The sequence below is a fragment of the Pelodiscus sinensis genome, chromosome 3 (assembly GCF_049634645.1).
Source record: "Pelodiscus sinensis isolate JC-2024 chromosome 3, ASM4963464v1, whole genome shotgun sequence".
NCBI lineage: Eukaryota > Metazoa > Chordata > Testudines > Trionychidae > Pelodiscus > Pelodiscus sinensis.
The window spans coordinates 178,079,794-178,104,223 of record NC_134713.1 but is presented as its reverse complement, the minus strand read 5'-3'; the positions used below and the strand labels follow the sequence as shown (position 1 = coordinate 178,104,223).

Sequence of the window (24,430 nt, the reverse complement as noted above, 5' to 3'; positions counted from 1 at the left end):
GGGCTGCCAGCTCCCAGCTCTCGCAGGCTGGGAGTTGGCAGCCTCATGTAGGGGAGGGGAAAGCCGGAAGTGGCAGCAGGGGCAGTCCAGTCCAAGCTGCTTCCCACAGCTCCCCTTGGCTGCAAACAGCAAACCAGAGCCAATGGGAGCCACGAGGCTCCATGGCTGCAGACCCGGTAAGTAAACACACTGGAGAGGCCAGTTAGCAAGTTTCTCAGAGTGGTTTCGTGGACCACTTTGAGAAACACTGATCTAGTCACACAGCTCACACTGTCTATGCACATAATAGAGTTAGATCTTTCATTACTGGGTGTGTCGGGAAGGGACTAGAGCATATGCCCTCTTCACCACAGAATGTTTTCAGCAGGTGAAGCTGTGCAATTGTCTGAGCGGGATATAGTTGACAGCCTTATTTCATTTTTCCTAATGGCCAGTGTTAAACGATTGCAGGTTTTAACAGCACTGGCAAATTATCAAGACCTTCTACATTACATGGTCAATGGTCCTTTTAATAGAAAAAGCAATAATATACAGTTGTTTGTGCCAACTAAAACTCATTAGAAAGTATTAGTTTAAGGTAACAGTTCAACAGCAGCTATTAACAAGCACAAATTTCTACAGTTATCATTTGTGATACTGTGGTCCTAGCACAGCTAGAAACAGAAAGCCAGTCCAGTCTTTCAGGTACATAAAATTTGAGGGGAAGGGAATACTTATGAAAAATATTGTTTTGCATCAAGAGTCAAAGTTTTTCAATAATCACCATTTTTCACTAGCATAACATTAGAATTGACTTTTTGTCTTGCTGACATAGCAACTAAGAAAGTTGTGTTGCATTGACCATATTGATTGTGAACAATGCAGCCATCAGTGGGACTTTGCAACATATATTTTCAATATTGACCTTCCACTCCCTTTTTCCATGGCTCTGTAGGCCTGCTATTGAATTTAGACTTCAGTGTAATAAACAGCTAAGGTTTAATTAATGGTAAATGAATACAAGACATAGGTTATGACTTTAACTAATTAGGGAATTGTTGAATTAAGTCTGCTTTGGAATGCAAGGCAGTACAATCAATATCCAATAAAAGGACTATGTATGTAATTTACCTGCAAATGTGTTTCCAATACCATCAAACTGAGTTTAAATAAGTAAGATATATGAAAGGCTACTGGAAAAGATTTCAAAAAGTTAACACTTTGTAGCTTTAGAAGAGGATTCTCACTTTGCAGGAGGATGTCTTGAAATGGTCTTTTACACAGACTGGAAAAAAAGCATAGATCAGCATAAAGGCATCTTTATCTGGACATAGAAATTCTTCTTGGTTTATGTGAACATGCCAAACATCTCCCCCATCTCTATAGTCTGGCACATTAACAAAACAAACCACTGTACAATAGTATTATCAATATAAACTAATGACCAAGCTAAAATGCAAGATTATTTTGTAGCGTCCTCCACCATCTTCCAGCCTACCCCATCCATTATTCTCTCGATGTTAACACATTCCCCTTTCCCTGGCACATGTAGCAACATTCCCTGTTGTGACAGGTCACCACATAAATTCTTTTTCTTGGCCATCACCAATACTTACCACTGCTCCATAGCGTACACCAGTTTACACAGCCTGATTACTTATTCTGTAGTCACTCTTCTGAAGTAATAGAAAAACCTACCTACTCCCTTGTGAGCATCTAAGCTGGTAAACTCCAGAGTCCCATTATGGCCCTTTTTAGGATTTTCCTTATACTTTTTGTGCTTCCCTTCGGGACAATATCTGTAGGAAAGTCCATAATCTACAAGATATACCTGGAAGACATGAACAGACAAATGAATAATATTTTTGTCCTTTGAAAAATATAACCTTTATAATTAAGTCTTAAGAAACTGATAGGTTAAGAACAGACTTAAATCTACATTTTATTAAACCAAATCATGCCTCTGGATAAAATATGTATAAGTGGGTGTTGTAACAGCTCCCCTCCCTATTGAAATACTTCTACCATGCTCTTATCTTATTTCAGACTCAACAGAATTTGTCTTTATTTTTGTTCTTAAGCTCTCTTCTCTCCAGGTGGGCATCTAAACATCATAAACCACAATATGTCTTATCTGTCCTCATGCTGCCAATGAAACCCCTTTCTCTCTTTACTAAACACACCACATCAGATATTTCAACAATTAAGATTATTATAGAAGTTCACTATTGCAAGCGCTATCTATAAAAGTGTGGCAAAAAGAGTAAAAGTCACCTACTGTCTTTAAAACATAAAATCTCAGTTTGCATATAGAATTTACCATAGATATTAGACTGGTAGTAGCCACATCATTACTATTATCACTGCTGGTAACTCAGTACTGGAAACAGTTTTTTAAACAGAATGTAGAAAATTTAAGAAAAAGACAGAAAGCCATCAGAAAAAAATGTTTCTTGGTTACACCGAAATATTTACATTGAAAATATTGTAAAAGTTTTACGAGCACAGAATCAAACTTTGTTTAGAGTTACATTTGGACAGATCCAGTGGGGTTCAATGGTGTTGCATCAGTTTTAACAAAGAACAGATTTTGGTCCCCAATGAACTCCAAGAAGAATGCATTTACTATGACACATTTATCTTCACAGACAGGGCTAGCACATTTTTCAAGATTTTTGGCTATCTGTACCCAAGTATCCCAAGAGAGTATATATCCCCATGGGGCTGAATACTGTACCTGGCATGTATTTTTTAATTTTCTTAACCCTTAGCCATGTGAATAAACATTAATTATAGAAATGATTGAAGATACAATTACTACAGCAAGCTTCACATTTTAAAACAATTTAATTAAGTAGCATTTTTAATGTTACACCTGCAGACAGAGAGTCAAGAGAACTGTGTTCTATTCCCAACTCTGTTATAGTCAGTGTCACTCTGAGCAAGTAATCTGACTTCACTGTACCTCAGTTTCCCTCCATCTTGTAATGCAGGTAGGACTACAGAAAATGCCTACTTGTGGAACACCGTTTTCATGTGTTTGTCTAACCTTTGCCCTTTACCTATTACTAGAAATCGTCAACCTAAATTACGTTTTGTAAATATTCAAGAGCGCTTCTTATTGTGCAACATGCTGCAAGTTCATAGAAGAAAGGTAGTACAGTCCAGATCCAAAGCCCACTGAAGTCTATGCACACATTCTCTAAATAGGTATTATAATGTAAGAATATAAGAAACTACAGTAAACTTCCGATAATCTGGCACCTTTAGGATCCAGGGGGTGCCGGATTATCAGATATGCCCGAGTACCGGAAGGGGGGCTATGAGCGGCGCTGCGGGACCAACTCAGCAGCACTCCAGCTGCTCTGCCCCTGGCTTCCCCAAGTCCGCTGCTGGTCAGTTTCAGCAGCAGCGGACTTGGGGAAGCCGGGGGTAGAGCAGCTCCAATTGTCTGGCTGGCCGGAGCACTTCCGGGGTCCAGTTGGTGTCAGTCTATCAGGAGTACCGGACCACTGGATGCCGGACAATTGGAGTTTTACTGTAATTTTCTTACCACATAACCTTTAGTAACTTTTGCTTTCACTTTAGTTTTAGTAAGAAAAAGTTTATCTGGTAAACAGTGCCAGCAGAAGAGATTTCTGTGCTTTTAATTATATCACTGTTGGTGGGTTTCTCTCCTTCCCACTTTCCTCCCCAGGAAAACACACCACCACTATTTTGTAACACATTCTGTTAAATTACTGATTCCTGTTTGTCCTCCAGGCAGCTTCAGATTTTGGGCTGCTGGTGTCATGGTTTTACGGTTTCTGCTGCACGATCTGTGCTTATTTGGAGCGTGTAAGCTGGGATGCAGCACTCTCTTCCTGCAGGGTGATGGCTTTTAAGATTTCTGATTATGTTTTTCACCTGACAGACTATACAAACTGTGATACAAGATTAAAGACTGTAGGCATCATTAGGAAATCTGGGACAAGGCACAAGCTTTGCTGGGCTGACCCACTTAATTTTTTCCCCTGTGTTCTCCAGTGTATTCTAGATGCTCTGGTACCCGCCCTAATCAAGCCTGAAGTCAATAATGCACTGAGTTAGCATGGCAGAGAACTCATTTGAACTACTGTATTATCAAGCTCAGTGCTATGGAAGGGAGCCTTGCACACATGGTGTGGTCTGTGGTGCAGAGGTAGGTGAGGGGTGGTCTTCCCTGGATAAGTAGGAGCATTTTGATTTTGCCTAACTATAGGGGATAATTGGGCAGGTTCAGATGAAATGACACCAAACTGAACCAGACCCCTAAAAAGCATGGCCAACTTTCATATTAAATTTAATTGGTTAATGTCATGTTAGAAAAACAACAGATCCATATGAGTCAAGAACATCAGGACATTCCCACAATTCCTGCTCAGCTGGAACCACAGGGTATACCTCAACTGCCATTAAGCACACAGCTGGCCTATGTCATTGACTCCAGCTTGCAGGGCTCAGGCTGCAGGGCCATAAAATTGTGGCACATGGGATCAGGGTTAGGCTGGAGCCCAAGTTCTTGGACCCTGCAAGGGGGATATAGTCCCAAAGCCCGGCTCCAGCACAAACCCGAACATCTACACCACCATTGTACAAGCCCAAGCCCCACAAATCAGCTGACACAGGCCAGCTGGTGTATGTAATTACTATGTAGAGATACCCACAGGGTGCTGATGAACTCATAAGTAAGTCTGTTCTAAAAAAAACAAACAAATGTTTTTGAAAAGTATCTGACCATTGGGATCTTTAATAAACCCAACATTTAGGTTCACTCAGTAGTGTGGTTCCAAGGCAAGTTCTAAATGACTTCTGGGAGGAGGCTTCCACCCCTTTCTTTGGGTCACTTCAAAAGCTTTCACTATCCACAGGTTTCTCAAGGATCATGGGACTGATCCTGTACCTGTGAAGTTGATAGAAAGTTCATTTTTTAAGCTTTTTCAGCTTACAAGGGTGTCTTTATGATTCTTTACATACACCACTGGCTTTTTTTTTCATTGTAGAAAAGGGAGGAACCACTGACTATAATGAAGAAAGAAAAATAAATACTGAAGTTCAACATTAGTCCATACCACGGCATAAAACAAGTTTTATCTGATCACTGTTTTAACATTACAAGAACCAAAGAAACAGGAGCAGACTGTAGGAAATGAGAAAAAGACAAGTAGGACAGAATGTAAAACAGAAGAAACACTATGGAAAGCTACGAAGTTGTCCCTAAAAAAGCAAGGGATTACATTTGGTTGGTTTTGTTTAATTTTGTTTGTTTGTTTTTCACAGAATTATGCACTGGACCCCACAGTTCTTAGCAGTCCCTATTATGGATTATGGGTCAGATTTTCAAAGTTTGTGACTTAATTTCATGCATACCTAAGTATGCCTCTCTTTCACACACAAATAAGGCCAGTTATGTGTCCAACAGATCTAGGTGATCATTTGTATGCATGAACACCTCAGCATAGTGCTTATATTTAATTATTTTAAACAAGTGTTAAACAAAAATATAACCCAGGAGACTTATGCCACCCTAGAGCAATTTTTTTGGATATTCCACAGCACTCTCTTTTAGACTAATGATGGCATATACCAATCCCATTTTGGGCTGAATGGATTAATAAGAACCTATAGGCCTTTCCCTCCTACACCCACTAAAGGGGTCAAGCCTGAAAGGAAGAGTCAAAAGGGCTAACCCTGGGCTGCCCTGCCCTGGCCCTGCACTACCTCCAAAAGTAGCTGGCATGTACAGCAATGGCTCCATCTCTCCCTGTGCTGCCCCTCCTCTACAGAACACAGGCCATGGCTCTCCATTACTGATCAAAGGAAGCAGAAGGAGCAGTGTCTGCAGGCAAGGACAGTATGTGGAGACCCCCTGCTCTGACTTTTCAGGATTCTCACTCAATGAGAGAACTCTGTCTAGAGTCAAGGAGTAGAGTAGACACCTGATAGGACAGAGTCTCCCTGAAGGAAGGTAGGCTTGCAGGGAGGAGCCACCCTCCTGCTGAAAACTGTCCTGCAGCAGATCCAATTGGGTGGCAGAAAGTGCTAAGAAGCTCTGCAGTGAGTCATGGGCAGAGGTTTGGAGAGGGAGCAGCTGAAATCCTCTGACCCAGGGAAGATTATGTGGGAAAAGGCCAAGACAAGGTAAAGTAGGAAGTGGCCCAGGGAGGCAGTAAAGGATTTGCACAGCCAGCACCTGACTGCTTATTAAAGGGTCTCTGGAGAGGGAGAGCTAGGATTTCCCCACCACCAAGGAAAGTGGAGAGGAAACACTTCCTGACAAGGTATAAGGATTTCTGAAATCCCTGATCCCTGGGATATAGTCTAGTAAGTCAGGACTTGGACTAAGTTGAAGGACTGCTAGTTGCTAGTCTACTGATTTACCCCCAAAGGTGTCGGACTGTATGCATCCTGACCGGAGGGCGGAGTCGCAAGAAGCAGCAGAATGCTGCCAGCCAGGGAGGCTGTCAGTAGAAGGCTCTCAAGGAGACTACAGACTCATTGCAGTGCTTCCTAGCACTTTCTGTCACCCAGATGGTTCTGCTGGAGGAGAGGTTTCAGCAAGAATGTGGCTGCTCCCTGACAGACTATCTTCCTTCAGGGAGGCTCTGTCCCACCAGCTGGCCTAGAGTTACCCCTTTAGACTAACACACCCAGCCACTAGAGGGTACACACTTCAAAGACTCCCTGGGTGCATCTACACAGCACCCTAAACTTGAAATAAGATATGCAATTTGCACTACGCAAATTGCGTATCTAATCTCGAATCTATTTTGAAATAGCTTTTTTTGAAATTAGGCGTGTTTACACAGCCCCAAATTTCAAAATAGCATGCTATTTTGAATCATCCCTTAGCCCTAGTGCAACAAGGTTTAACAGAATGGCAAAATAGCGCACCCATTATTTCGAAAAATATTTTGAAATAACAGGCAGCTTGTGTAGATGCCATGCAGTAGACGTACCCCATGACATTTTTATATTTTAGATGCATACATCTGGTGCGAGTTATTGTGCTCATGATGATGCCCAGATTTCCTGATTTGTTTTCATTTGGCTCCATGATATTAGCACCATAAGTGTACATGGTACTGTATTAGTAAGGGAGCTATCCCAAACGTGATCAATGTGAGGTCATAAGTTGGAACACTATTGTAAAACAATCCATACTGAAAAGGGACCTGGTGTACGGTCCCTGTGTTAAACTACGGAGACCAGAGAGGGAGCTCTCACAGCAGCTATGGGGAAGTGTGAAGTAGCTCGGCAGAACAACCCACCCAGGCCAAAGAAAAAAGGATGTGTGTCCTTTGCTTTTTGTGCTCACCACTTCTGCCCCTTACTTCAATACCTGGATTCAGTGTCTGTCAGAGTGCTCTGCTTGGCTGGAATGGTGTGGAACGTACAGTGCTCATGAAGGTGCTCTGCATAGCTGGAACGGTGTAGAATTACACACGGGGGCGGGGGGTAGAGGAGTGGGTTAGAAGTCAAAGAGAAAGCCCAAATGAAAAGTCTGACTGGAGCTGGGAAAAAGGAGAGTATAACAAGAAACAAGCGTTGAGATGTAGACAAAGACAGAACTGTAGAGAGCCTTGAAGGGTAGTGGAAGGATGAATAGCAAAGAAAGAAATCAGAGCAATCAGAGAAGGGGAAGGAAGGAAACAGTCAGAACAGCAGGTCAGGAAGGTAGTCTTGGCAGCAAAGTTCTAGAGGCATGAGAAAGGAGAGCTGGAAGAGATCAGGAAGAAAGAGGCTGAGGAGTGGTAAGACTACAGGGGAAGTGTTGTGTTGCAGAATATAATTTTTAGGACAGGGTTAACACAGGGTTTACTAAACTATAGGTCTTAATTAACTGTAGTTGATAAAAGGAGACAAAAATGTCATCTCGACTTGTATACACTTTTATATAAACAGCCAAGCGCTAGCTGGCCTCAAAGGAATTTTGTGAATTGAGTTTCATTCGAGTGTAATGACCCTCAAGTACTCATGAGGTCACTGGTGTACATAACAATGAACTAAGAATTCCTAGAAACAGAAAGAAATGCCTGAACACAGCCATCAGATACTTCTTAGATTGAACAAACTGATGTCTCTGGGTATTAAGAGAGGTACCCAGTAAAACCAGTAGCATCTTCATGATCCTAGATGTTCTGGGAGTCCCTGCTCTAGGGGATGACCTCGCCTCCTCAAGGGGGAAATCTTTGCTATATCCAGAACACAAGTGGACCAAAAGTTTCAGAGGGGTAGCCGAGTTAGTCTGTAATAGGAAAAACTTAAAAAACAACAAATAGACTAGAAGCACCTTAAAGACTAACCAAACACAACACACTTGCCCACGAAAGCTCATTTACATGTTTGGTTAGTCTTTAAGGTACAAGTAGACCAGTAAGAATGTCAAAACATTGCTATCAAATCAGCGGAGTATGAAGTAATTTTGGGGTAGGTGGTTTAAATTCTCTACTCCTCTTCGTTGTATGTCACTTTACCTCCATTCTATTTCCCATCTCTTTTATCTTGGCTTCTGTATAAATCCAATCAAATTGTACTTTTGGAATTAAATGAACTCCATGATATCAAAGCTATAACGAACTAGACCAACCAAGATAGTGCACACAGGCTTGCCCCAATGTGGGAAGAAGACTGGTGGAAGGAATCATGCCAAACTCTGATCACCCAAGATCAGGGAAGCAAGTACAAGTTCAAAGGTTACAACTCAAATTTTTACAGCAGACCTGTTTGTGCACTGTATCTTTGCCTGTAACACATGGATTAAGTAAGCAACAGAGACGGACATTTCCTTTTTCTGTCATCTGTTTTATGAGTTTGTGGTGTTTTTGTGTTAAGAGTAGGGATAATCTTAACAACTCAAGGCAAGTCAAAATGCAACAGAGGATTAATTTCTTCCCCTTCCCACAGAAACAACGAGAAGTCCTGTAGCACCTTAGGCATGTCTATATAAGGAAATAATTTTGAAATTACTAAATTATACTTACAGACTCCTGATTTAACAAACTTGAACCTTGCGTGCCTTCGCTATGGGGAGGCATCAGAATTAGTCCGAGGCAGGCTCCGTTAACATGGACACGCTACCTCACACTCAGAGCCCCACGAAGCCCTCTGGGGAGCTGAGGGAGGCCTCCCAGAGGCCAACTGGTCAAATTAGCAGCACCAAAATGTCCACACTAACGTTATTTCAAAATTCCAAATTTAGAATTAGTGATATTCCTGATGAAAAGCAGGAATACAAAGTTAGAATCCCACAGCTTATTATTCCAAAATAACAGGCTTGGTAGTGTGGACACATTGCTTACTAATTCAAACTTGGAGGGGGGGTTATTTCAGACTAAGGTCCTACTATAGGCCAGGACTTAGAGACTAAGGATGCGTCTAGACAACACCTTTCTGTCGGAATAAGCTACACAATTTGAGTTACGCAAATTGCTTAGCCTATTCCAAGTCTAAATCGAAAGAGCTTATTTTGAAATTTGGCGATACCAAATTTCAAAATAAGGCACTATTTTGACAAATCCCTTAGCCCCTCGTGGAACGAGGGTTACAGGGATGCCAGAATAGCATGCCCGCTATTTCAGGAAATAGTAGATGCTTTTAAAGATGCAGAGTTGCTATTTTCGGGATACTGCCAATATCCTGAAAGATCAACGCAGTCTAGACGTACCCTAACAAAAATATATATAGTCTCATGAGCTTTCGTGGGCATCCGATGAAGTGGGGTATGCCCACGAAAGCTCATGATACTATATATATATTTTTGATAGTCTCTAAGTGTATGACTACGCTGCATTTCTCTTTTGAGAGAGGAATGCAAATGTAGCCGAGCAAAATTGCAAATGAAGCGTGGATTTGAATTTCCTGCGCTTCATTTGCATATTCACGTCCAGCCGCTATTTCAAAATACCCTATTTCGAGATTAAAAGTGCCATGTATACGCGGTTATTTTGAAAGAAACCCCTTCTTTCAAAATAACCCTTACTCCTAAAAAAATAAGGTTTAACGATTATTTCGAAAGAAGGGTTTTCTTTCAAAATAACCGTGTCTACACGGCTTTTTTTTATCTCGAAACAGGGTATTTCGAAATAGCGGCTGGATGCGATTATGCAAATGAAGTGCAGGAAATTCAAATCCGCGCTTCATTTGCAATTTTTCTCAGCTGTATTTTCATTCCTCTCTCGAAAGAGGAATGCAGTGTAGACATACTCTAAGGTGCCACAGGACTGCTCATTGTTTTTAAAGTTACTGTAAGTAACACAGCTACCCCTCTAAGGCCCTCCCACAGTCTGCACCATATATTGCCAGTACCAAAAATCAAACACTTATCTCTGAAAGATTTGATCCACTATAAATGAAAGGTAAGGGAACTTTTCCAGAATCAATAACCACTGTGAAATCCAAATATTTTAAATTTTATGTTATTAATTCCTGCACACTTAATCAATATATAAAAAGATTTCTGTAACACAATCTACAATTAACTTTTTAATACCGTAACACTAATGTGAGAGTTCTAGTAGTATTTTTAAGCCATAGACTCTATCGTTACCAGAGAGGGGAAATATTTTGGAGAAATAATTGATTAGGTAGGCTCTCAAAAGTACTGCCAACTCTAAGCATTCAAAACTACAAAACAACCAAAAGTAATGAGACTGGCTGGGGGGAGGAGAGAAGTGTATTTATTTGCCATCTTGTGTTAGAATCTTTAAGGATAATGTTCATAAGGTTTCTTCTGCATCCACCTGGGCTAGAAACTTTTTAAAAAAATGTATTTATCAAAGCTAAGATTCTCAAGTAAATCCTAATTCCAGCAGATGGGACTTTAAGAGAAAAAAAAATATTGAGAGACTTGCAATACAATCGTGAGAGTTGGCAACACTGCAGATGTGAAATGTATGGATGCCTGCCCTAGTAATCCATAAAAATAATGACAGAAATAAAGTGTTTTAAACAGACATCCTCCCAAGGCTTGTTTTACTTAAATCAATCTCTCTTTGATTTTAAAGCATTTGTTTAATAGCAGTCAATCAGCTGTCCCTTTTAATAGCACCAGGATTTGAGGAGGTTAATTGATTCAGTTTTGTCATTTGGGGTCTATATTAATAATGCTCACTCTGCATTACCATCTAAAAAGCTATTGCCATGTAGTGATTGTTTTTAGGATATTGAAATAGTGTTTTGTTCTCTGTTTAAATGTATTAGACTGATCACTACAAGTTTCACGATTCTATGGCCAACTAAGTTCTTCCCTCAGCACTTCCCTCAGCACAATGCTCTGTCAGTCATTATGTAGGCTCCATGTTAAGAAACATATTGACTACAGAACTGCTCTTTTGACATGTAACTCATTGAATGGCCTTGCTCTCTCCTACTGCATGGAGCTGCAGCAAGTTGCTCTTTGAGGTTAGTAGATTCTGATCTTCTGGCCATCTCTAAACATCATTTGGAAGTTACTAAGTGACAGAACCTTTGTTTTATTGATTTCTCTCCCTTGCGAGAACAAATAAGAAACATGGATATGACTTTTAAAAATTATTTGTCTTATTGTTCATTTTAAAAAGTGGATTATGAATTTTGTTGGTCAAAGTGCTAGTTTGTATTTTACCAGGATGCTTTAAAAGAAAAGCATTGCAAAAATGCAAGCTCTAGTGTAATGACCTTTTAAAATAAAAAAGGGAAAGATTCCCATTAAGAATACTATAATGCAGAATAGCAAAAATTTCCAAAATGGAATGTAGGGAATGCAAAAGAATCAGACTAGGTTTTATTAGTACAAAGTTATATATTAAAAAGGTTCTCATAGTACTGTAATAAGCTAAAGGATAAATTTGAGGAACTTGTGTAAGTAGACTGACATGCCATATATGCATGCACAAATCCTAATAACTGCATATTCAACAACAAAATGTAAATTATAGATGTAAATGTACATTTGGTGTTCTGAAAACCTAGACCTGTCTATATCTCTGAAACTCAATGTGGAATAAGAAAAAGCAGTTACCTTTTTCATAACTGGTGTTCTTCGAGATGGGTTGCTCATGACCATTCTATTGTAAATGTGTATACTCACTACATGCACTGATGCTAGAAGTTCTTCCCTCAGTGGATCCATGGGGGATGGCTCTGTTGCCCTCTGGAATGGTGCGCATATCATGCAGTATAAGGGGGCAGCCAGCTCCCCCACTCAGGGTATGTCTACATTACAGAGTTTTGTAGAGAAAATGGCAGTTTTTCTGACAAAACTTGAGGACATTGCAATTGTGTTCTTCCACAAGAAAACTGAAAGAACAAAGGGGTTTTTCCAGCATTGGTAATCCTCATTCTACAAGGAAGAAGCCTTTTTGTGAACGAGCTCATTCGCAAAAAGGTGTGTGTGGACAGGGAAGAGGGAGTTCTTTCAGAAAAAGAGGAAAGAGGAAAAAGCACAGGTGCACTGGTGGCCACTCCATCCATAGTAATCACAGCTTATATGCAAGAGAACGTCCATTCAGTCTGGATGCTTTCTTTCATCGAAAAAGTAGATTTTTTTGGATGCACTTTTAAATGCTCTCTTTCAGAAGAAGTTTTTCGGAAGATCTCTTCCGAAAAAAGCTTCTTCCAAAAGAAGCCTGTAGTCTAGAGGTAGCCTCATAGTTCCTTCTTGCTGGAAACTGCAACGGTGGGGAAGAAGGGTGGGTCATGGAATGGAAAAAAACAAAACATTTCAAACAACATCTATTGTGAAAAAAGGTAACTGACTTTTCTTCTCTGATTGCTAGCTGATGTCCAGTCCTGTGTAGGGGACTCCCAAGCAGTACCACTGGAGGCAGAAAGGCGTTCAACTGCAACACAGCTCTGCTGAAACCAGCATAATGGCTGGCCTGCTGAGTAATAGCGTAATGATTCCCAAACGTCTATGTCACAACTCTGCCTATGTCCTGGACAAGGGACTTGTATCAAGAAAGTTGCTGAAGATGCTTGCATCCATGTCAAATGCACCCTCCCTTTTGCTAACTCATAGGTGGTAACCCGAGCTGAAATTCTCTGAGAGGACACTGGAAGACCCTTCATCCTGTTGGCTACCACAACAGTCAACCTGCAGAAGGGCTGGATGTGCCTCTCCCTGATTATTCCCATGAGGCTTGAGACAGAACCTGGGAGAGGAACTTCCTAGCTGAGGTGGAAGTGCGACTCCACCTTTGGTAGGAAAGCTGGATGGGATCACAGCTGAAGCTTGTCTTTGTAGAACGGGGGCGCTGAGATCAGAGCTCTAATCTCAGAGACTTACCTCACTATTGATGTAATGACTACAAGAACTGCAACCTTCCACAATAGGTGGGAAAGAGAACAGAAGCCAAAGGTTCAGAGGGCGGGCTTGTGAGCCTGGAAAGGACCAGGTTGATGTCCTCCTAAGGAACTGGGTCCTTGTCAGGCAGGGTCTTTCAAGGCCTTTCAGGAATTTAACCATCATGTTGTGTGAAAAAAAACAACCTACCTGGGATTCAAAGGTGAAAAGCTGATATGGCAAAACCCTGATGTTTTAAGCGAAGCAGATAATCTAGAATACACTGCAGAGATGACTCAGTTGGGAAGGTATTCTCCTCTCCCACTCAGCAGGAGAACCAGATGTACTTTGCCAGGTAAGTGGTTCCTGTTGAGGGCTTTCTGCTCTCCACACTTGTAACATCACAATGCTGTGAAGAATCTGACCTGAACAGCCTTTTATGAGCCAATCGTCAGGTATGTAAAGATTTGAATGCCTCAACATCTGAGATAGGATGACATTAATGACATGCACTTTGTGAATGCCGTGGCTAAGCAGCAGGGAAGCACTGAAACTTGATAGTCCACTGACCTGAACCATGAAGCACAAGAACTTCCTGGCTGTGTCTAGACTGGCCAGTTTTTCTGGAAAATCAGCCGCTTTTCCGGAAAAACTTGCCAGCTGTCTACACTGGCCGCTTGAATTTCTGCAAAAGCACTGACTTCCTACTGTAAGAAATCAGTGCTTCTTGCGGAAATACTATGCTACTCCCGTTCGGGCAAAAGTCCCTTTTGCGCAAAACGTTTGCACAAAAGGGCCAGTGTAGACAGCTGAGATTTGTTTTCTGCAAAAAAGCCCCGATCGTGAAAATGGCGATCGGGGCTTTTTTGCGGAAAAGCGCGTCGAGATTGGCCACGGACGCTTTTCCGCAAAAAGTGCTTTTGCGGAAAAGCATCCGTGCCAATCTAGACGCTCTTTTCCGAAAATGCTTTTAACGGAAAACTTTTCCATTAAAAGCATTTCCGGAAAATCATTCAAATCTAGACGTAGCCCCTGAGACGGGGGGAAATCAAAATGTGAAAGTGTGCCTCCTTCAAATGGAGGGCAGCGAAACACTCTCCAAGATCTGGAAAAGGAATGATGGAGGCTAGGGTAACCAACAGAACTTCAACTTCTTGAGGTATTTATTGAGGAGCTGCACATCTGAACGGGGGGCAGGCCACCTTTATGATAAAAATAAAATAGAGGGAGTAAAACCTTTTTCCCCTTCAATACTCTGGAACTTCCTCCACTGCTCCCCACCCATAGGAGGCTTTGCATTCCCTGAATGAGCAGATGTTTTAGAGAAGGATTCCTGAAGAAGGACATAGAAGAGAGGAACAAAGGGCATAGAAATAAACTGAAGGCAATGTTATATGCACCCAGGCAGGGAGAAAAGTAGATAAATGATTGGAAAAGAATTTTACTGGATCCAGGACACATGTTGGAAGTTCATGCTCAGGACAACCTCAAAATGCTTGCTTGTTGCCAGAACTTCAGTGGGCCGAAGGAGCAGGCTGACCATCACTTGTGGCTCTACCATCACTTGTGGCCCCTCCTCTTGCTGCACGGAGCAGATTAGATTCCAAATTCTATTGAGTTGTAGCAAATTAAACTGCGTCCTTGCCAGTCCTGGTGTACTTTCAGGCCACATAATGTAGTGTCTGTCTCTTCTGAAAACTGGTCCAGACTGTTGAATGGGAGATCCTGGACGGAATGCTGGACCTCCACTGATGGCCTAAGCTAGGACATATGCCTCACTGAAATGGTCAAAGCCATGGTCTGGGCTACGGAGTCCACAGCATCCAAGGCAACCTGGAGGGCTGGTCTGACCATGCTCTTGTCGAAGACAGCTCAGAACTTCTTTCCTGGGGTCTTCCGGCAATCAGTCTGAAAACTTAGATGTCGACTGGCACACAGACTGAGCAAGGTTTGATGGTTAGCCACCCTCAGATGAACACTCAAAGTAGAATAAATGTTATGATCAAATAGACTGAGCCTCTTTGCCTCCTTATTTATAGGCATCAAAGCTCATTAACCCTGTCCTGTCTATAGCGCTCATTAGCTGCTGGCGAGGTTGGGGCAGGGTAAGTATACAAATACTCATATCCTTTAGCAGCAGGAACAAAGTATTTTCTTTCTGCATGTTTGGAGATGGGGGGTGAGAGCAGGGAGTCTGCCACCGAGCCTTAGTTATTTTGCCACCCAACTGTGAACTGGCAGTGCTGTTTTAGCCAACACAGCAGCACTCAGCACATAAAACAGCAAGTCTAAGAGTTCTGCCAGATGATTGGTTTGCAGCCCCAGGTTAGCAGTGACCCTCTAACAGTCCCTGGTAGGCTTTTACATCATAATAGAGGACCATCTGGAAGGGCCCTGTTGATGCCTCAACTGATGAAGACAACAACAAGGTGGTTTCAGGTGGACCTGCAAGCTCCTCTGTGCCTGCTACCCATGTCTCCATGGGGGTTGGCTGGCCCTGTGGAGCCTGCTCTAATTCTACTTCCGAGTAAGAGGGAGGGTGGGTGGGAGACTGTGGCTAACTGTCTATCTGATGCCCCTGAGACCAACCAGTGAAGGGTGGGGAAACCCCCAAGAGTTTGAAAGTTGCCACCGGTCTCAGGGCCATGGTGCCACTGGCAGCTTGGCTGGTAATGCCGAAGGCCCTGGTAAGTGGCCTTAGCCTGACAGCAGATCTTCCTCCTCACTGGTCAATCCCAACAAGGGAGAGGATTCCCTGGGGGACCAGGACAGTACCACAACTACCCGTCTGCACCAGATCTCCCAGCCTTGACCACGGACCTGCCATGAGGACATGCACAAGGGTGATGGCTCTCAATCCTGCATCTCCAGTTACCTGCATGAGCACCTGACAGATTTGCAGCGGTACCCCAGTGATCTACACATTGCAATTAAAGAGTGTTGCCACTCTGCAGATCTGGAGCAGAAATGGGAGCGGGAGGATCGACATTCTGAAAATTGCCTGTGCTCCTGTGGTGATCCAGCACTTCCACAACTACTGACAGGATCCCGGAGACCGACATCCAGATCCTCCGGAACAGTACTTTATACTGGGAGACTGGCTTGGACACTCTCACCATCAAGGCTCTGGGGACCAGCACATCTCCTCAAGTCTGTGTCCAACCACCAGCAATCAAAGCCCATTGCTTGAAGAGCTTTACCTAGAGCCTGGAGACCAATACCGGGAGCTCTAACAGGTAAGCATACCCACATCTTGGTGTTAGTGGTGCTGCTCAGGAGGGGCACTCCCCTCAAAGGGAGAGATGCTGCACAGATGGGGAACACCAGAAGGGGCCCTTGTTAGGCTTGCCAGGGTAGGTAACAACAGGTGGGACAACATGTCCTTAGTGGTGTGAAAAGACTCCAGTTTGTACTGCACCCTCAGGTGCAAAATGTCTTTGCTAGGTCTTAAGGCAGGTTCCACGGCTCATCTATTGCTGGAGCCTAGCCACCAACTAGAAGGGAAGAGCTGCCCTGTGCAGGTCTATGCTCTCCTACAGCTCCCTCCTTCCAGGGTTCTAAAAGAATGTCTCCTTCCAGCCTTTTTCTGTTTCAGCCAGTTAGGGCTGTTAAAAAACATTTATTTAGGTAAACGTGTAACTGCTCAATTTTCCAGTGGTTTCACGTTTATACATGGGGAGACATGGCTCCCATAGAGCCACCTGTCCTTCCCCCTCACTGCTGCCTCTGTATCATGATATAGAGGCAGCAGCGCCCAGGCTCATCAGTTGATGGTGTGCACGAGTACATGTTCACATCCCTAGCACTGGTTGGATCTGAACCAAGTCCATGGTGCTTGGCACAAGAGTCCCATATCACTGCCCATGACGCTGGTACAAGGGCAGATTTCATAAGCAGTTCTTGGAGATGAATGTCCATTCCTTCTTGGTACTGTATATGGCTTGAAGCTTTTACAAATGCGACATCTGTCGCTTGTGTGCTCTTCACCCACGCATTTAAGACTTCTATGGCGGTCACTGATTGGCATGGGGTTTTGCAGCAGTCAGAGGGTTTGAAGCCTGGAGACTGGGGCTTGCCCATTCCCAGGCTAAGTACCATATGGGACTAGCTAATCTATTACTAACACTAAGGCAGTATAAGTTAAACTACTTAAATTAATATATATGACTAAACCACTACTATGGTGAGGTAGGAAAAGAAGCCTGTCAAAGCAAGGAGATGTACCAGTGCTGCCACTGGCAGTAAGAAGAAACTGAGGATGGGGCTAGCAGGCAGCACCCCTTATACCGCGGCATATGTACATCACTTCAGAGGGTGCCAAAGCCAGTCCCCTACGGATATTAGGGTACGTCTACACTAGCTCATTAGTTCGAGCTAGGTAGGGTAATGAGGGCAAGCGGAGTTGCAAATGAAGCCCGGGATTTAAATATCCCTGGCTTCATTTGCATGTTTTCAGGCACCGCCATTTTTAAATCCCCCTTAGTCCGAACTCCATGCCCGCGGCTACACGCGGCACGGAGTAGGTAGTTCGAATTAAAGATCCTAATTCGAACTACCATTACTCCTCATTCCATGAGGGGTAACGGTAGTTCGAATTAGGATCTTTAATTCGAACTACCTACTCCGTGCCGCATGTAGCCGCAGGCACGGAGTTCAGACTAAGGGGGATTTTAAAATGGCGGCGCCCGGGAACATGCAAATGAAGTCCAGGATATTTAAATCCCAGGCTTCATTTGCAACTCCGCTTGCCCTCATTACCCTACCTAGCTCGAACTAACGAGCTAGTGTAGACGTACCCTTACTGAGGGAAAAACCTCTTGCATGGGCATATATAGTGAACATGCTTACCTACAATAGAATAGGCATGAGCAAGCACTCAAAGAAGAAAATAAACTTAACAATTTTTTTTTAAAAAAAGGTATCAGGGCTCCTAACATTACAGTCTTGCCTAATGTGATTTTTAAATAAATTTGCTTTAGACATAAGTGATAATGCAGTTTGACTAATATTGATAAAACTAGATTAATATGGTTTTTTTTTAACTTGAACCTTAAATTTGTGACACATTAACATATTAGTTTTATTCCTTTTGGTGTCTACTCCTGATTTGCCATTACTGTAGCACTTAATAACCTTGTATTTCAGTTCCATCAATTTAGATACAGAGATAACATCACCTACCTTTTTAACACACTTAAAAGGTTGGATGAAACTCCACCCTCATCATAAAAGAGCTAGAGTTAAATTCCACATGAACAGTGCTGGAAAAGGATTATCAAAGAAAGAATAATACAGTACAATGAATGATGTTACAAAACATGCTACACAGGGTGAAATATCACTGTCTTCCTTTTTTGTCAATGGAGCTGACATATAAAACCTCACAATATATTGCTTTGTTAGTTGGATAATAAATTTGGATCACCAGCATATTAGAAAGCTGACTTAATTAGGCCAAAGAACTCAATATGCTATTGTTAGTACAAAAAACAATAAACTACAGTGTGAAACACAAGGTCTGAGCCTGCGAGGCCCCTGACTACTGAATTCTCGCTGACATCAGTTCAAGTGGTGGAAGCAGGCAGCTTTCAGGATCAGGCTGATGGTGATGATTCCATGTGAAGGATTATTTAGTTATGTAATGTATGTACTGCTACTCATTTGAAAATGTTAGACATAATACCATCGAGATGTTACTCTCTGTTTCTCTCACACCAAAAACTGCACTGTATAAATATTTTAAGATATAGAGAAAATTACCTATGGAAGATCCCTTCACATTTGAATGAGCAATAGTCCAATGACTAGCAAATATTCCAGGCCATCTGTCAGATATAGTAAACATTACCTTAAAATATAATTATAAAACCCAATCAATATAAATACACCCAGATTCAGTAGATGTAAATTATTACACCAAATTATTACAGTGGTTCCACTGAAGTCAATGTACACCATTGAGGATCTGAGCCTATGACTCAAAGGGTGGATAAAAAATCAGTTTTTAAATAAAAAAATATTTTTTTTATTTAAATCTGATGTTATTTAAATTGGATGTTTTATTTTGTAAATCAATAAAATACTAAATTTCACATTTAAAAATAACAGTTACAATTAAATCTCATGACAAAAATGCTGCACATACACTTACTGTATCATAAAAATGAATTAATGGTGCTAGTCTGATCAGCCTAACTATTAGCTCTTGCTTCTTAAAAATTCTAGGCTTTCAATTTCTGTTGTTCAGCAGCCTAAAAAAGTAACATGAGCAAAGAAAGACATGCCGGACAGGATTGTTTTTGTTCAGCAACAAAAATGATTAGGGGTTTGGAACGGGTCCCATATGAAGAAAGCTTTAAAAGACTTGGACTGTTCAGCTTAGAAAAGAGGAGACTAAGGGGGATGGGGAATATGATAGAAGTCTATAAAATCATGACTGCTATGGAAAAAGTGAATAAGGAAAAGTTATTTACTTATTTCCACAATATAAGAACTAGAGGTCACCAAAGGAAATTAACAGGCAGCAAGTTTAAAACAAACAAAAGGAAGTTTTTCTTCACTCAGCGCACAGTCAACCTGCGGAACTCCTTGCCAGAGGATGTGGTAAAGGCTAGAACTTTAACAGGGTTCAAAAAAGAGCTAGATAGATTTTGAAATTTCTTTTGTGCAACACTAATATTGAAGTAGTGTGCGGATGTGTACCATCAATACACACAAAACACATGCACACACACACATATTTTAAACAGTCTATATGTGTGACAGAAAATATCAAAACAAGGGATAGTTAACAAGGAGCAATGCTTACAATATTTCATCAAACATATCAAATCAAACATAACATGTATTAATTAGTTTCAATATTTAAAAAGGGCTCCAGAGGCAATCCTGGCAATTACAGACCAGTAAGTCTAACTTCAGTACCGGGCAAATTAGTCGAAACAATAGTAAAGAATAAAATTGTGAGGCATGTAGAAGAATATAATTTGTTGGGCAAAAGTCAACATGGTTTCTGTAAAGGGAAATCATGTCTTACCAATCTATTAGAGTTCTTTGAAGGGGTTAACAAACATGCAGACAACGGGGATCCAGTAGATATAGTATACTAGATTTTCAGAAAGCCTTTGACAAGGTCCCTCATCAAAGGCTCTTGTGTAAATTACATTGCCATGGGATAAGAGGGAAGGGCCTTTCTTGGATTGAGAACTGGTTAAAAGACAGGAAACAAATGGTAGGAATAAATGGTAAATTATCAGAATGGAGAGGGGTAACTAGTGGTGTCCCCCAAGGGTCAGTCCTGGGACCAATCCTGTTCAACATAGTCATAAATGATCTGGAGAAAGGGGTAAGCAGTGAGGTGGTAAAGTTTGCGGATGATACCAAACTATTTAGGATAGTCAAGACAGAAGCAGACTGTACGGGACTCCAAAAAGATCTCATCAAACTGAGTGATCGGGCAACAAAATGGCAAATTAAATTTAATGTGGATAAGTGTAAAGTAATGCACATAGGGAAAAATAACCCCAACTATACATACAAAATGATGGGGGCTAATTTGGCTATGACAAATCAGGAAAGAGATCTTGGAGTTATCGTGGACAGTTCTCTGAAAACTTCCACACAGTGTGCAGCGGAGGTAAAAAAGGCAAATAGGATTCTAGGAATTATTAAGAAAAGGATAGAAAATAAGACACAGAATATCATACTGCCTCTGTATAAAACTATGGTACGCCCACATCTTCAATACCGTGTTCAGCTGTAGTCTCCTCACCTCAAAAAAGATATTTTGGCCTTGGAAAGGGTTCAGAAAAGGGCAACTACAATGATTAGGGGTTTGGAACAGGTTCCATATGAAGAGAGGTTAAAGCGACTGGGACTTTTCAGTTTAGAAAAGAGGAGATTGAGGGGGGATATGATAGAGGTATATAAAATCATGAGTGATGTGGAGAGGGCGAATAAAGAAAAGTTATTTATTAGTTCCCATAATAGAAGAACTAGAGGACACCAAATGAAATTAATGGGTAGCAGGTTTAAAACTAATAAAAGAAAGTTCTCCGTCACACAGCACGTAGTCAACCTGTGGAACTCCTTGTCAGAGGAGGCTGTGAAGGCTAGGACTATAACAGTTTAAAGAGAAGCTAGATAATTTCATGTAGGTTAGGTCCATAAAAGGCTATTAGCCAGAGGATAGAAATGGTGTCACTGGCGTCTGTTTGTCAGAGGCTGGAGAAGGATGGCAGGAGACAAATCGCTTGATCATTGTCTTCAGTCCACCCTCTCTGGGGCACTTGGTGCTGGCCACTGTCGACAGACAGGCTACTGGGCTAGATGGACCTTTGTTCTGACCAGTACGGCCGTTCTTATGTTCTTATGTAACAGAAGATTTTTTTAAAAAATCATTAAGATCAGAGTTGTATATATCTGCAACCCTCCAAAAAAATCTGTTAAAAGGATCTTTTTCTTTCTGACCTTAAGCCATTAACACCTATGTGAACTTTGTTTGAAATGTAATCATGCAAATATCCTAGCACACACACACACTCCATACAGCCTTCTTTCCCACCACCCACCTCCCTCCAACCCTCCAGACAGAGAAGACTGCAGCAAGTGAATCAGGCTCCTCCTTCCCCCACCATCCACTCACTGCACAGATGACGGCACCCACCCACTTCCTCTCCCTCACCTCTCCCTGTGCAATCTGCTCCCCCCAGCCTAGGTAGGGCCTGGGATAAAATCCTGCTTCTCAGACTAGCAGGCACCATCAGTCTATCCTGTCCTAAATCTCAGATAAAGCACAAACAAATTACCCACACCTTCCCACCTCACAGCACAAACTCCCCAACCCCGTCCTCCATCTCACCCCAATGCTAGCACCCACCCACCTCCTCTTTCCTCCACCAACCCCATGCAGTCAGCCCCTTATTTCCCCCTTTCCAGGAGGCTTGAGAGTGCAGACTTCCTGCCTCTTTCTCCTGGTGCAGACAGGACTCTCCAAATTTCCCTCCCCTCTGACTCCACCTCAACCAATCACTCCCTTCTTTGCTCTCTCCCCCTCTCCCCGCCACTCCTCCAGCCACTTATTGTCTCCACTGTTTACCTGTTCTGGGAGCTGCTCTATTTGAAACATGAGAAGCTCCATCTGGCTGCTTGTTTAGTGAGACAATGCCCCACCTACCACCACACAGCTGATCTCCCTCCTGTGTGGGAATTTCCAACTTCTTAATGGAGCTCAGAAAACAGCTGTGGGGTCATGCAGCTGCCCAGCTTACAGGGAGCTTAGGCTGGGAGGAAAGTGCAGGGGTTAGAATGAAGGGGACACTGTGCAGAAGTAAGGTGCAAAGGAAGCACAATGCAGGGTTAGAATCATAGAACTGGAAGGGACATCAAGAAGCCATCAAGTCCAGTCCTCTGCCTTCATGGCAGGACCAAGCACTGTCTAGATCATCCCTGACAGCTGTCTGTCTAACCTGCTCTTAAATATCTCCAGCAATGAAGACTCCACAGCCTCCCTAGGCAAAGTGGTAAAGGGTGCACATGATGGGGGTGCAGGGGTAGGAGAGCTCATGGATGCAGAAACAATGGGATTAAGGCTGGGTGGGAGTGAAACTGGGTGCCAAGCTGGGTGGTTTTCAGGGTGCATGTGTGCAGGATCATGCACCTTGTTAATTATCCCTTGTTTTAGTATTTTCACACACACACACACACACACACACACACACACACACACACACACACAAAGGACGTTAAGGACTAGTTGATTCCCACCCCTCCCTTGCTGCCTCTAGAACAGGGGGTACTTCAAAGCGGCAGTGCCACATGGAGCCCGTACCCTTTAAGTGTCAGCACCGCATGGAGCCCGGGATCAGCTCTGTGCAGTGCTGACCCTTTGGAATGCTGCCACGGAGTTTCAAAGCACCAGCGCCACATGGAGCCTCGGATCAGCTGGGTACATCCTAATCTGACCCCGGGTTCTGGGAAAATGCCACACAGAACGTGGGAACTCAGCCTTTCCAAGGGAACCCTGTTCTATTCTTGTTTTCTCAAAGAACAGACGTGCCAGTAAGTTCAATGGAGCTTATGCAAAAATAAGTACGCTCTAAGTACAACCAGCATTAGTTTTCTTGGTAATTTGATTTAAAACTATGATTTTTTTAGGTGATTTAAAATAAATTATTTAAATTGCCTTAATTTAAATCAACCCACCCATCTAATAAATTTGATTCTTTTTAACTCCTTCTTTATTACAAGCACTCCAAGCCTCTCCATTTGCTTGGGAATTTACAAATACAGAAAACTTCCGATAATCCGGCACCTTTAGGACCCAGATATGCCGGAGTACCGGAAGGGGGGCTATGAGGAGTCTGGAGGTGGGGGGGAGAGTGTCGACGGGGAACTGCGCAGTGTGGGAGAGGGCGGCACTACGGGACCAATGCAGCAGCACCCCAGCTGCTCTGCCCCCGGCTTCCCCAAGTCAGCCGCTGGTCAGTTTCAGCAGAGGCTAACTTGGGGAAGCTGGGGGCAGAGCAGCTGGGGTGCTGCTGGGTTTGTCCCGCAGCGCCGACCCTCACTGATCAGCGGCTGACTTGGGGAAGCCAGGGGCAGAGCAGCTCCAATTGTCCGGCTGGCCGGAGCACTTCCGGGTTCCAGTTGGTGCCGGACTATCAGGAGTGCCGGACCACTGGATGCTGGACAATTGGAGTTTTATTGTAAAATGTGATCCCTGTTCCACATCTCTCAAGTACAGGCAAGCATTTTAAGTCCCTTTCTCCCTTACATTTGTAAAACAGAAGTTAAAATATTTTCTATAGGTAACTTAAAATGTACGTGCTTCTATATGAGAAAAAAGTCATTTAATGCAACTAGATCTGTCAGCAACAAACATTCACTCTAAGGGTGTGTCTCGACTACCTAGTTTTGTCGACAAAAGTGGACTTTTGTCGACAAAACAATACCAGCGTCTACACTACCGCGGAGTTCTGTTGACATAACGTCGACAGAACTCCGCGGTTTTGTCGACGCTGGTATACCTCATTTTACGAGGCATAACACTTTCTGTCGACAGAACTCTGTCGACAGAAGGTGTTATTGCCTGTAACACTGCGTCCAGACTACGGAGTTCTGTCGACAAAGCGGCTTGCTTTGTCGACAGAACTCCATGTGTCTGGACGC

General features: G+C 42.7%; 1 protein-coding gene across 13 annotated transcripts in view; it reads right to left on the bottom strand.

Annotated features, from left to right (window-relative positions):
- The window catches only part of VRK2 (VRK serine/threonine kinase 2), a 94,241-nt gene that overhangs the window by 48,264 nt on the left and 21,547 nt on the right, over positions 1-24,430 (bottom strand). For all 13 annotated transcript variants that reach the window (XR_012902994.1, XM_075925512.1, XM_075925517.1 and 10 more), the window contains one exon: positions 1,678-1,810. Coding sequence is in view for 12 of the 13 variants with exons in the window: in XM_075925512.1 (XP_075781627.1) it covers positions 1,678-1,810 (133 nt within the window). In the remaining variant the exon portion in view is untranslated. The remainder of the gene's footprint in view (positions 1-1,677; positions 1,811-24,430) is intronic.